The following is a 13,895-nucleotide window of genomic DNA, read 5'->3' as shown; positions in this document are numbered from 1 at the left end:
TGAGATGGTATCTCATTGATCCTCAATGAGATGGATTGACAGAGTGGCTGCAACAATGGGCTCAAGCATAATAATGATTGTGAGGATGGCGCAGGACCGGGCACTGTTTTGTTCTGTTGTACGTAGGGTCACTATGAATCAGAACAAACTCGAGGGCACCTAACAACAACAACAATGGCTAATTATTAGAGCATTTCTTCATGTGTTTGTTAGCCACCTGAATGTCTTCTTTGGTGAAGTGTTTGTTCATATCCTTTGCCCAGTTTTTAAAATTTTTTTTATTGTACTTTAGATGAAGGTTTACAGAACAAATAGTTTCTCATTAATCAGTTAGTACACATACTGTTTTATGACATTGGTTAACAGCCCCACAACATGTCAGCACTCTCCCTTCTTGACCTTGGGTTCCCTATTACCAGCTTTCCTGTCCCTTCTTGCCTTCTAGTCCTTGTCTTGGGCTGTTGTGCCCCATTAGTCTCGTTTTGTTTTATGGGGCCTGTCTAATCTTTGACTGAAGGTGAACCTGGGGACTGACTTCATTGCTGAGCTGAAAGGGTGTCCGGGGGCTATACTGTTGGGGTTTCTCCAATCTCTGTCAGACCAGTAAGTCTGGTAATTTTTTTCTTACGAGTTAGAATTTTGTTCCATATTTTTCTCCAGCTCTGTCCGGGACTCTCTGTTGTGATCCGTGTCGGCGCAGTCAGTGGTGGTAGCCGGGCACCATCTAGTTGTGCTGGACTCAGTCTGGTGGAGGCCGTGGTAGTTGTGGTCCATTAGTCCTTTGGAGTAATCTTTCCTCTGTATCTTGTTTTCTTCATTCTCCCTTGCTCCAGAAGGGGTGAGACCAGTGAAGTATCTTAGATGGCTGCTCACAGGCTTTTAAGACCCCAGTCGCTACTCACCAAGGTAGAATGCAGAACATTGTCTTTATAACTGTGTTACACCAATTGAGCTAGATGTTCCCCAAGACCGTGGTCCCCCACAGCCCTCAGCCCAGCAATTTGGTCCCTCAGGGAGTTTGGATGTGTCTCTAGAACATCCATGACCTTGCCTTGTACAAGTTGTGCTGGCTTCCCCAGTATCGTGTACTGTCTTACCCTTCACCAAAGTTACCATTTAACTATTGTCTATTTAGTGTTCCACCCTCCACCCATCCCCTCCCTCGTAACCATCAAAGGTTGTTTCTCTTTGTGTGTAAACCTTTTCATGAGTTTTTACAATAGAGGTCTCATACAATATTTGTCCTCTTGTGATTGGCTTACTTCTCTCAGCATAATGTCCTCCAGTTTCATCCATGTTATAAGATGCTTCACAGATTCATTGTTGTTCTTTCTCGTTGCATAGTACTCCACTGTGTGTATGTACCATAGTTTATCCATTCATCTGTTGCTGGGCATCTAGGTTGTTTCCATCTTTTTGCTATTGTGAACAGTGCTGCAATGAATATGGGTGTGCATATGTCTATTCGTGTGATGGCTCTTATTTCTCTAGGATATATTCCTAGGAGTGGGATTGTTGGATCATGTGGTATTTCTATTTCTAGCTTTCTAAGGAAGCGCCATATCATTTTCCAAAATGGTTGTATCATTTTGCCTTCCCACCAGCAGTGTATAAGAGTTCCGATCTCCCTGCAGCCTCTTCAACGTTTGTTATTTCCCTTTTTTTTTTTTGATTTCGTGCCAGTAATGTTGGGGTGAGATAGTATGTCACTGTGGTTTTGATTTGTATTTCTCTAATGGCTAGTGGTCGCGAGCATTTCCTCATGTGTCTGTTGGCCGCTTGAATGTCTTCTTTGGTAAAATGTCTGTTCAATTCTTTTTGCCCGTTTTTTAATCGGATTATTTGTCTTTTTGTTGTAGAGGTGTTGGATTTTCTTGTAGATTTTAGAGATTAGACCTTCCTTTGTCTAATTTGTAATGGCCAAAATGTTTTTCCCAGTCTGTAGGTTCTCTTTTTACTGTTTTGGTGAAGTCTTTTGTTGAGCATAATATTTAGGAGATCCCAGTTATCTAGCTTATCTTCTGGAGTTTGTATATTGTTGGTTATCGTTTGTTGCAGGAGAAATATACAGAACAAAATTAAAATTCACAAAAAAAAACCCAGACTTAGTGGTCTGACAGAGACTGGAGGAACCCTTAAGACTATGGCCCTTGGACACAGTGCTAACTCAGAACTGAAGCCGCTCCCAAAGTCCACTTTTGAGCCAAAGATTAGATAGGTGTATAAAACACACAATAACACACGTGAGGAATGTGCTTCTTAGTTCAATCAAGTATGGGAGACCAAATGGGAACACCTGCCCAAAAGCAAAGACAAGAAGGCAGGAAGGGAAAGGAAAACTGGACCAATGGTCACAGGGAACCCAAGGTGTAAAGGGAAAGAGAGAGAGTGCTGACACATTGCAGGGATTGCAACCAGTGTCACAAAACAATTTGTGTATAAATTTTTGAACGATAAACTAATTTACGCTGTAACTTTCACCTAAAGTGCATGCACACGCAAAGAATAAAAAAAAAAGAAAAGGAATTAATTTTCAGGACACTAATTCATTATGATTTCAGTGTAACACACTTTCTCATAGAAGAACTCAATGAAATAATATTTAAGTTTTGGAAAATAATCTATGCATTTTTTTTCCCTAATCAACTAGTACATAATCAGTTTAAAAGAATGAAGAAAAAATTACCAAATTCTGTGTCTCAGCGAAGGTTCAAAGCTTGAATAGTTCATGGGAACAATTTGCTAGTCTAGAGAATTCTTTCCGCTTTGGCCAGGGCCGCCTCTGTAAAGATTTATGTGCATTGTATATCCAGAGGCAAAATAATGGCATTTCTCTAGTATACAATGACTTGGACATTTGCTGAGTGCAGCAATGCACCTTTAAAGCAGAGAAAGGAGCCAAGAGTCTGCCAAGATCCAGACCTTTTGAAAAGCCATGTGCACTTGAAGCTGGGACCAAACATAAAGACAGAATTTAATTGCTAATGCTGTAGAGGCGGTGCTCCTCTTGGTGTGTTGACCTTTAACCCAGACTTGGGGGAGGGAAGGTCGCCTCCCATCATCAGATCAAGTCTGTCTCTAACCCTGTCCACGTGTCACTAACCTTCAGCGCTCCACTTCCAGCTTTGGGGCCAAGAGGAGAATAAATAGAAGAATAGAAAGGAAGGTGGGAGGAGAATAGAAGGAAGTCTGCTAGCAGTTGACAACTACTTAGAAGCAGGGAGCAGAATTATAGCCACTGAAATGAGAGCTGATGTTCTACCCCCCATTATTTCATGAGCTGTAGACTTTTTCATTTGTTTCTGTCCTCTGTCCCCATTTCACCCTTTCTTGGTCCATATTTATAATCACTCCCTTCTCTACACCTTCAGCTCCCTTTCTCCTCTTACTTAGTAATTTATCAGTGCAAAATTTCCAGCCAGTTAAATTCAAAGCCAGTTAAATTACACCCTTTGCACTACAGCAGCTGGCAGCTGAAGAAAAGTGCAAATAGGTGATGGGTCTCACTGTAAATTCATGACCACTAGCCTTAAGTAGGCCCTTGGTGCTACCCAGCAATGTTACTAGTCCTTTAATTCGCCTGCTCTAATTTTTTTTTCTTTTTTATTGTGAAAATCTACATAACAAATTTTCCACTATTTCAACAATTTCTACGTGTCCGGTTTAGTGACTTTGATTATATTCATCAAGTCGTGCCACCATTCTTGCTATCTTTTTCCAAATTATTCTACTACCATTAAAATAAACTCAATTTGCCTGATGTCTTATAAAACTATTTCATGTCTTCTTTCTCCTCAAACCTCTTCACTGTTCTCTAGCTACACTGGCCTCTTTTCTGTTTCTCATATGTCAAGAACCATTCCAGCTGAAGGTTTTTTAAGTAACTCTTCCCATTGCCTGCAACACTCTGCATTTAAATGGTTGCTTTCTCACTTCCTTCAAGACCCTGCTAGAGTGTCCTCACTATCAGTCAGGCCCTCCCTGACCACCCTGTATAAGGTGGAAAGCGCATCCCCATCATCCTGTTCTCCTAACTTTATTTTTTCTTTACTAGTTACTACCATCTGGTATTATATATATTTTATGTGGGTGTATTTTGTGTCCCTCTGCTACAGTGAGTTTATGAAAGCATGGAGTTTATGTTTCTTTTTCATTCTTCTATACCTAGAACTGCATATTCTGCTTGATGGTACTCCATACATATTTGTTTACTGATTGAAATGGATGGGTAGGTGAATACACATTGGCTTTTGTGAATCCCCTCTTCCAATTTGCCAAATGCAACATACTTATCTTCTCACCCCTGCCCCCCAGAATTTTTTAGTGTGGTGACTTGTTTCCAAACCCAGATTCGATGCATGTCTTCCACTTGTTGGAGAAAATCTTTTTAAATTTGGACTGTCTTGGGAAATCCAGTGTGCCTATTAACTATATGGAGATAGTGGTGGTTCAGAGGTAGAATTCTAGCCTTCTATGTGGGAGACCGGGGTTCGATTCCTAGCTAATACATCTCAAGCACAGCTACCACCCATCTGTCATTGGAGGCTTGTGTGTTACTATGATACTGAGCAGGCTTCAGTGGAGCTTCCAGACTTGAGATGGACTAGGGAGAAAGGCCTGGTTAATCAGCCAGTGAAAGCACTGTGGAGCACAAAGGTCTGATCCCTTTGTGTTTTGAGTCACTATAACCTGGAGGCTAACTTGAAGGGAGCTAACAATAGCATAGAATCATAGTCTCATAGGTAGCTTAAATGATCATTTTCCAGTTCATTTAATGGGCACTGAAAGTGGAATTGGCTTGTTGATTTGTTGATTCTTGCCTGTCTGCAGTTCCTCTGCTTGCAGATTCCAGGTCTCTCAAAGCCCAGCACCATTTCCTTATTATATTTCTTGTATTTGTGGGGGAGGGTCAGAATGATGGTTTGTTTATGCTTCCATCTTCCAGCTAAGGGCCAGTTTCTTAATTATTCTTCAAAGCATGAGGATAAGACAGTAATTTTGTGGAATTAAGGTAGAGCCTGAGAAGCCTCACTCCAGGAGAAACCTGTCTTTTACAAAACCCTGCTCCCATCTTGAGTGTGTGTTGTCAAACCCCATAAAATGACAGTGAAATGGTATTTTCCGAATCCTTTGTCCCCACCAAAAGGAAACCCCTTTAATACTGTGATGTTTACACAATGTATAGTATCTAAACCATTTAGGTGCAATGAATGCTCACATCTTTTTTGTCCCTAATATCACTGGTCACAATACCCAGCATAGAGCAGACACTTGGCAAATCATAATAGGCAGCAGCATAGAGCAGATGCTCAGCAAAAATATCTCAATGACTAGGTAGATCAATCATTGTAGCGTGAATTAGTAAATTCACAATGACACCGGCATTTCCACTAAGGACTTTTTATCCTACAGCTAAACCAGTGTGTTGCCCTAGTAGGTGATCAGTCACATTTAATGGACTGAGTTTGTGGATAAAATGAGAGAAAAGCACTTTGACTTCAATAACTTTAGAATGTGTTGTCATTTATAAGTTTGGAATCTGGTGTTAGGAAGAAATATCCCTTGGGGGTGTCGAGGGAGAAGGAATCTCACTATTACTGAAATTTATTTTAGTATACTCACATAGTGCTCTTCAGTGGCGTCTTGGAGAAGTGTGATACGTTTTAGATTAAAATCATCTAAAAATGGGTAATGAAAGCAAGCTCCAAACATCTGGAGTGAAGAGAGAATCAAGAAAGGAAATGAGCTTTGAGAATGGGCTAGGAAAGTCAATAGTTGTCAGAGCCCTCAGGTGTACATCAGCAAGGTAGTTCTTAATTCTCACTTACCCCACTCAGTAGCTCCAAAGAAGTCTCCTTTATTCTGGAATGAAATGTAAGCAGGTTGAGCAGTGACGAAGGAATAATGGATGAAGATAACATTTTGGAAAACATGTCCCTTAACTGCTTAGCCAACATAAGGAGACTTGAGTACAGAGGGCAGAGAGGAAATGCTAAGAAGGTCTTATTTCAGGTATCCTTTTGAAGAACAGGAACTCTGGTGGCATAGAAGTTCAGAGTTATGGCTGCTAACCAAAAGGTCAGCAGTTTGAATCCACCAGGCACTCCTTGGAAACCGTGTGGGGCAGTTCTTCTCTGTCCTGTAGGGTCGCTGAGTCAGAATCGACTCAACGGCAGTGGGTTTGGGTTTGAAGAACAGATGACAATTTTTGATAGAGAATATACACAGCAGAAAATACACCAATTCAACAATTTCTAAATGTACCATTTAGTGACATTGATTACATTTTCAAGTTGTGCAACTGTTGTCACCCTCTTTTCCCAAATTGTTCCTGTAAGTTTCCTGTCTGATCTTTTGAGTTGCTGTTTTCAGTTTGAAGCCATACAGATAATTCTTAAAAGAGCACAGTGCTCAAGGCAGACATCATTTACTATTTAACCTAAACTATTGTTTGGTTTTAAGAAGTCTTTGGGGAAATATTTTTGATTGAAGGTTCAAGGTTTAACCCTTTTGTGGATTTTTTTTTGGGGGGATTTTTTGGCGATGACATGTTTTTTCACTAATAGAATGGATGCTGAATTATTGTTTGTTGGTAGTTTTTTATTATTTGGAAAAATGGGGTCCCAGTTGCCAGTGGGACATATCAGTCCCGTGTTCCATGAAGCATATCATAGTCGCAGGACATATTGGTCCCATGGTGCATCACACTTCCTGGTTGCACTTGAACTGTGAAATATCATCGTCAGTTTTCCAAAAATTTACACAAAGTACTAAATAAACATTTCTCTTGCTGCACATAATTGTTATCAGTTTGATTTAGAGTGGGCCATATTGTATTGGTACCAAGTTCAATCAAGCACACCACACACGTGGGACATATCAGTCCCATGGCCCAGGAAGTGCATCACAAACTGTTTTCACTCCAAAAATAACATTTTCTTGAATATTTCCAAATGCCAGTAACCGAACCTTCCCATTAACACAAAAGATAGTGAAGATTCTTGCAAACCTTATCTCACTGTACAGAAGCCAAAAGACACAAAAGTTTCATGCAATCACTCCTCCGAGAAGCAACCCCTCATACAAATGGCTTTCAACACTCAAATGTGGCATAGACCGACTTCCTTGTGTTTTTGGAAGTTGCACCAGCATCTGCCACAATGCCGGAATGTGCTAAAGTGGCTCAAATGCCTGCCAGTAAACCTCCAGGGGTTAGAAAATGTAACACAAGCATATATATCCCATGGTCCATGAAAGGGCTAAAGATTATCTCAGGGCAATAGTTTCAGGGGTTGCTCCACCCTCCATGGCTCCAAAAAGTCTGGATTTTATTAGAATTGAAATTCTGTACCCCGTTTTCCCCCTTTTGATCAGGATTCTTCTGTGGACTGTAATGAAAATGTTGAGTAATGGTAGCTGAGCACCATCCAGTTCTTCTGGTCTCATGGCAAAGGAGGCAGTTGTTCATGGAGGCAGTTAGCTACCCATTCCATATCTTCCTCCTATTCCTGACTCTCCTTCTTCCTCTGTTGCTCCAGGCAAATAGAGATCAGTTGTTGTACCTTGGATGGCAGCTTGGTGTTTCAAAATTTTTGAATGCAGACTGGAAGTGGTTGAAATAAAAAGAAACAATTAAGATTTTGTCCTTTGTGGAGAGGAAACCATTTCAATTTTTACTTGGTATTCTGTGGTAGGACAGTGAGCTATAAATAATCCAGGGAACTTGAATTTGCTGTTATGCTTGAATGTTTTTATGGCTCCATTTCCACCATGATAAATATAATCACTTTCACTTGGATGCATATGCAGTTTTGTATATGGATGGGTGGAATTCCTACTTCAGTGAGCATAGGTTGATAGATAAAAATCTTTATAAAACTCAAATTTCATTAATTTATGCTCCACCAATTTTGCGTTTTGGATCATTTGAACAGGGACCAAGCAGAAGTTTCTTTTAGTATTATCCATGAAGACAGGATTTGAGGAGCAAGTTAATGGCATAGAGAAGATTTGGGAGGTATCTGATACGTTTGTAGTGCTAACTGATAACCTATTCATTAATTGAGATGGATGCACAACAGATTTACTTGAAATTGTCTAATTCTGAGTGATTAAGTACAGCTGATCCTTACCTACTGGTTTTGAGTACAGGTTACGGAGTTTGCACAGGTTATGGGAGCCCTGTGTCTAGAGGTTGCTGCGGGAATCTCTAGCCTTTATCTGATGGGCAGGAAGTTGTTATTATACATATTTTTATCAGTGAGCTAGATACCCTAGTACTGACCATGGTGTCAGTGGAATGCTAGTTTCTAATTTAACTTCTTTGGAGTCACCGGTGTGACAGTGGAGAGCTAAGCAGGGCAGAAGAGGGGGTAGACATTGTGCAGAGGTGTTTAAAGGCCATAATCTTAGTAATCTCGGATAGCTCATAGCCTAGGGTTTGGACTGGGCTAAATGGTGAATATGTCAGGAGCATCACTAGACATTTGTGGTGGTGGTGTTTTTTTAATTTTATTTATTTTGTTGTTGTTGAAAATGTACACAGCAAAACATACACCAATTCAGCAGTTTCTTCAGGTACCATTTAGTGACAGTGATTACATTCTTCAAGTTGCGCAACCATTCTTACCCTCTTTTTCTGAGTTGTTCCTCCCCCATTAACATAGACGTTTGTCTTTTTTTTACAGTACTTAATATCAGTCACTTTATGCTGTAGACCACCGAAACAAAAAGGACCCAAACCAGCTGGCTGTCAGTCGATTCTGACTCACACTCATCCTGTGTGTTGTAGTTAGATTTTTCAAGCTGTGACATTTTGGGAGCAGATCTCCAGGCCTTTCTTCTGAGGCACCTCTGGGTGAGTTCAGACTGCCCTTTTGCACTCCCTAATGACTCCACTAGAAGGAGCCATCCTATTTTAAGGAGAAACATTCATTACCAACAGGATGGCATCTTGGTTGTTGGAGAGGGGTGTATCTGACATCAGTTTTATTCTCACCTTAGAACATTTAGGGCTTTGGGAATGGCTGCCATGTTGGTCGGTTCTCAACAGTTTGTACTTGCCTTGTACACGTCACCCCTTTAGTGAGTGTTCACATAAGTTCTATGAGACATTTTTGGAAAGCTGGGGCATTTGGCCGGGAGTTTTTATATTCTGAGGTAGGTTGACTAGCAGAGGGGCATATGACGGGGCTTTTTTGTTCATCTTTTCTGTCATATTCTTGGAGTACTTAGTAGTAGGGTTATGATTTCAATTCTACCTTAACTGCTTACATCTAGGCTCTGGTGGCCTCATTGCACTGTCCTGGTACATTTCCTCACAACCTGACAGAGCTTCTCTTTCCCTACATCAGTGATTTGCTGTCTCCTTGTACTTACTTTCTGCTAGAGGATACCACAGTATACCAAGCGGTATCTGCAGAGATGTCTGGCTCTTCCCAAAGCCAGAAGTGTGTACTTGAAAGTGTTCTGTGTAAAGCATTGAGATTTCAGATTTATCACTTTGTGAGACCAATTGCAACGTGCTAAGGTACCTTTGGAAACCCTGTGTGGTGCATACATGCTAACTCAAAGGTTGGAGGTTTGGGTCCACCCAGAGGCGACTTGGAATACAGGCTTGGCAACCTAACTTCTTAAAAATCAGCCATTGAAAACACTATGGAGCTCTACTCTGACACACGTGGGGTTGCCATGAATCAGAATCAACTTGATCTACATTTCTGTGCATCAAGGGATATTAATCTGTTTTTGTGTTGAAGGCCACATAGTGCCTACCACTTTGTTAATCACTTACTGTGGTTGGCCTGGGGGGCATTTTGTGACAGTAGGATTAGCATTTTATGCACAGACACTTGAAACATTGCTGTTTGGTAAGCTTTTCAGCTGTATGTTGAAAGTCTTCCAAGTGTTTCATGCTTTCAGTTGAAGTGGGGAAATTAGAACGGAATCCAGTATTGTGGAAGGGAGATTTATTGTATGGAAGTACAGTTTTGAGTTTTATCCAAGCATTTCTCTGATAACTTCAATAACTTCTCTTGATTTTTCCGGTAGTGGCTTTGCCTTGGGAATCAAGACTCTGCCCTCTTGTGATCACGGACAGCTCTCGAAAGGCATTAGTCTCATCAGTGAAGAGCTGGATATCTAGAACCTGAAGAGACTCTGGTGTAAAACCAACACTGGAAAAACAAGATCATTCAAGATAGGAGGCTGAAGAACTCTTTATTTGACGTTATCTCCAGAGGTGGACTTCCAAAAAAAATTGGGACTTAAAGATTGTCAGTAATCCAGACCGGTGTGTTTTATTTGTAACAGAAAGATGACTACTCTGCTGGTACCTGGTGTTGTCCAAATATGGAGCAAGAAGACTGGGATGACTAAGTCAAAAGAAGCATTCATTGAAATAGTGGAAGGAAAGAAGAGAGAGAAATTGGTGATCCATTTTAACACTGAAGAATTTATAAAGACATTTCAGCTAACTAATAATATTAGAAATGTGGTCTTTAGATCCTATGGGGGAAACCAAAATCACCTGCATATAACCTTCCAAAACAGTAACTTCTTGTTTATTGACAAATTATCCTACAGCAATGCCGAACAGTTGAAGACGATCCTGGACAAGCATCAAGACAAGCTTCATCCATCCATGCAGCCTATTAGAGATGAGGGTATCTTTTCCAGAACAACAACACGGAAGGAAATCGAAACTTCATTTCACAATGTTTGTAAGAAGTTACATAGTGGATCCTTGGAGACAGCTGAAGGAAGTGCAACAGCTGTTCTTCAGAATATGTTTTCATTTACATCAACATCATCAACACATGTCCATACAGGGCTATTAGAAAGTGGACATGGGAAGAGCAGAAGAAAGTCATCTGGTTCAGAAATGAATGATGACTTCCTGGAAAACGATAATTCTGTACTTGACGAGAAATCAAATACAAACCCGTTGAGGTATGTAAGCCACACTCAAGAGAAACAATTGGATTTAAAAGGGTTAAAAGATATGAGGAAAGTGAAATTTGGAACTTCATTTGAGATGATGCCTACTGGAAACCCTCACTTACACAGTATTCATTTTATGCAAACACTATCTCGCAAAAGCCTTCTGGCATTTTTGTTCGAACCCAAGTATAACCAGGATGACCTAGAAGAGTGGGAGGAGCACGAACTGTCCTTTGACTTCTTCACAGAGACCCAATGGCAAGGCCTCCCCAATTTGGGAAACACTTGTTACATGAATGCAGTTTTACAGTCCCTATTTTCAATTCCATCATTTAATGATGATTTACTCAATCAGAGTATCTTAAGGGGTAAAGTTCCCTTCAGTGGTCTTACCTTGTGCTTGGCACAGCTGCTTGTTTTGAGAAATACGGACAACCTAAAAGTCAAGGAGAAAATACTGGTAAATATTAAGAAAGCCATTTCAGCAGTCGCAGGGATCTTTTCTGACGACATCCAGAACGATGCTCATGAGTTTTTAGGCCACTGTTTAGATCAGATGAAAGAGAACATGAAAAAATTCAAAGCAGTTTGGGAGAATAAATGTGAGTTTGAGAAAGGAAATTCACCTCAACAGGCTTTTGCTGATAATGCTGCCACCAGGGTGCTTGTTTGTCCTGTCACTACTAATTTCGAGTTTGAGTTGCAGCGCTCTCTTACTTGTAAAGCCTGTGGTCAGGTTGTTGTCAAGACAGAACCAAGTAATTATCTCTCTATCAACCTTCCCCAAGGAACGAAGGCAGTCCCATTGTCTATTCAGTCCACTTTTGATCTTTTCTTTGAAGCAGAAGAACTTGAGTATAAATGTGAGAGGTGTAAGCACAAATGTTCAGTTGCAATACATAAATTTAGTAGGCTACCCAGGGTCCTTATTGTTCACCTGAAACGCTATAGCTTTAATGAGGCTTGTTCCTTAAAAAAGGATGGCCAGAATGTCATTGTTTCCGGACATTTAAACTTGTTTTCTCATTGCAATGAAAGCACCAAACCACCTCTTCCCCTGGGAAGCTATGCACATATTTGGGATTCTCAAGCCGAAAAAGTCTCTGAAAAAATGAATTCTGGAACCATCAGCCCACTGGCACCTTCAACAAAGTTGGCCTCAGAATCTAAAGATTCCTTGACTCTATTCCTTGGATCAGACAAGGAGACTGAGTCACAAAAATGCCAGGGACTCTGTAAAGGGTCAAGCAGAAAACAGCAGCAGAAAAACCCAGGGAAAGGTTCTAGGCTCGATACAGTAGAATCAGAATTAGTAAGCTCAAGATTACAGGCAGTCAGTGAAAAAGACCTGCTAGCAGGAGGCTTAATGATGTATCAGGAAGACATCTCCCTTTCTCTGATCCGTGAAGATGGAAGTAAACCCATCAGCAGCCTAGGCGCAGGTCTTGCAGAAGTTCATCTTCAACAGATGTCTAAAAATCCAGAACTTACAAAATACAAGAAACCCAACAAGTTTTTAGAGTTAGATTATGACTGTGCTCAAATTCCAGAAGGATCTGAAGAAGTGGCTGTACAGCCCCACAAGTATGATTGGATGAAGTTCTATGGGCATTTCTCTCAGCAGGCACTGCCTCCAAGCCTTCAGAAGCCAGATGCCCAGGGGCACACGGAGAATTTTAGAAGACCTACAGAATTAAGTCTCCAGGAGGCTAAAGTGAAATCACTGGGTGCATTGCGTTCCAGCAACAACTCTGGAAAAAAAGACATTTTAGATAGGAAGAAGAAAGAAACTAAAGCTAAGAAACGAGAAAGAACAGCTCTGAAGATAGGTCCTCATGCCTATCGCCTCATCAGTGTTGTCAACCATCTTGGGAGTAGCCCACATTCAGGCCATTATATCAACGATGTGTACAACTTTGAGAGGCAGCTCTGGTTCACCTTCAGTGATATGCAGGTAACAGTTTTGACAGAGGTCCCGATGAAGGGCTGTAGGCTTTCCTCAGGGTACATCTTCTTTTACATGCACAATGAGATCTTTGAAGAGCTCTCGAGAAGGGAAGAGAACTCCCAGCTTTATAGCACAAAAGCAGGGGAGAAGTCTCAGAAGGAGTAAGAGAAACAAATTTTTGGTTACACAGATCTGTTGACTTGCCTCTATGCAAGGAAAACTCTGAACTCTATCCAGAGATGAAGAGGCAATTATTAGCCCAGGACCAAAGTTCATACAGAAACACTTGTGAGTGAATCTCTAATCTGCCACAGACATATCAATCACATATGTCAAGCTGATAAGCACCCTTCTCCCCTACCAAACTAAAATGGTGCTTTCCATATTCTAATACAGTGGTTTTAAAAGTCCATTCCTACAATCAGCAGCAGCAGCATCACCAGGAAACGTATTAGAAATGCAAATATTCAGGTCTCACCCCAGTGCTACTATAAATCAGAAACTCTGGGGCTGGAGCCCAGCATTGTCTAATGGACATTCTGATGCTCAAGAACGTTTGAGAACCACTGCTGTAGTGTGTATTTTTGGTGTATTTTGTTTTGTATGTTTGAATTGCTTGTTTCTGTAAAGTGATCACATTTATTGTGTTTCTCCTATTCATGTAGATATTTCCATTTTAAATGTATTAAAACCAAAACACAAAATCTCTCTTCGATGATCATACTCACAGTGGATGAAGAAAAAACAGAAATTGCTGAGGTCTTGGCAAAAAACAGTAAATGAGACTGGTAATTTTTGAATCCTCTTGGGCATATGTAGATAGGACTTAACCCCAGGTCAAGTCTACAGACTGGGTGCTAAACCCCTCCTTTTCTTTAATGCCAAAGGGGTCACATGCCATCAAGCTTTGGCTGCCTAACTCTCTGAGGAAGGAGAAGTTGATTTGCCCTCAAGAAGATGGTTCCTTTCCTGTTTGTCTGCTAGAAAGGCATAGGATGTTAATGAC

The 13,895-nt window shown here is 40.8% G+C and overlaps 1 protein-coding gene across 1 annotated transcript; it reads left to right on the top strand.

Moving 5' to 3' along the window:
* Positions 1 to 12,310: 12,310 nt before the first annotated feature.
* Positions 12,311 to 13,054, top strand: USP26 (ubiquitin specific peptidase 26). The gene has a single exon (XM_023734257.1). The coding sequence runs from the start codon at positions 12,311 to 12,313 to the stop codon at positions 13,052 to 13,054; it is 744 nt and encodes a 247-aa protein (XP_023590025.1).
* Positions 13,055 to 13,895: the final 841 nt, after the last annotated feature.

This window comes from Trichechus manatus, unplaced genomic scaffold, assembly GCF_000243295.1.
Source record: "Trichechus manatus latirostris isolate Lorelei unplaced genomic scaffold, TriManLat1.0 scaffold00066, whole genome shotgun sequence".
In the NCBI taxonomy this organism is placed as follows: domain Eukaryota; kingdom Metazoa; phylum Chordata; class Mammalia; order Sirenia; family Trichechidae; genus Trichechus; species Trichechus manatus.
This window is presented reverse-complemented; position numbering and strand designations above follow the sequence as displayed.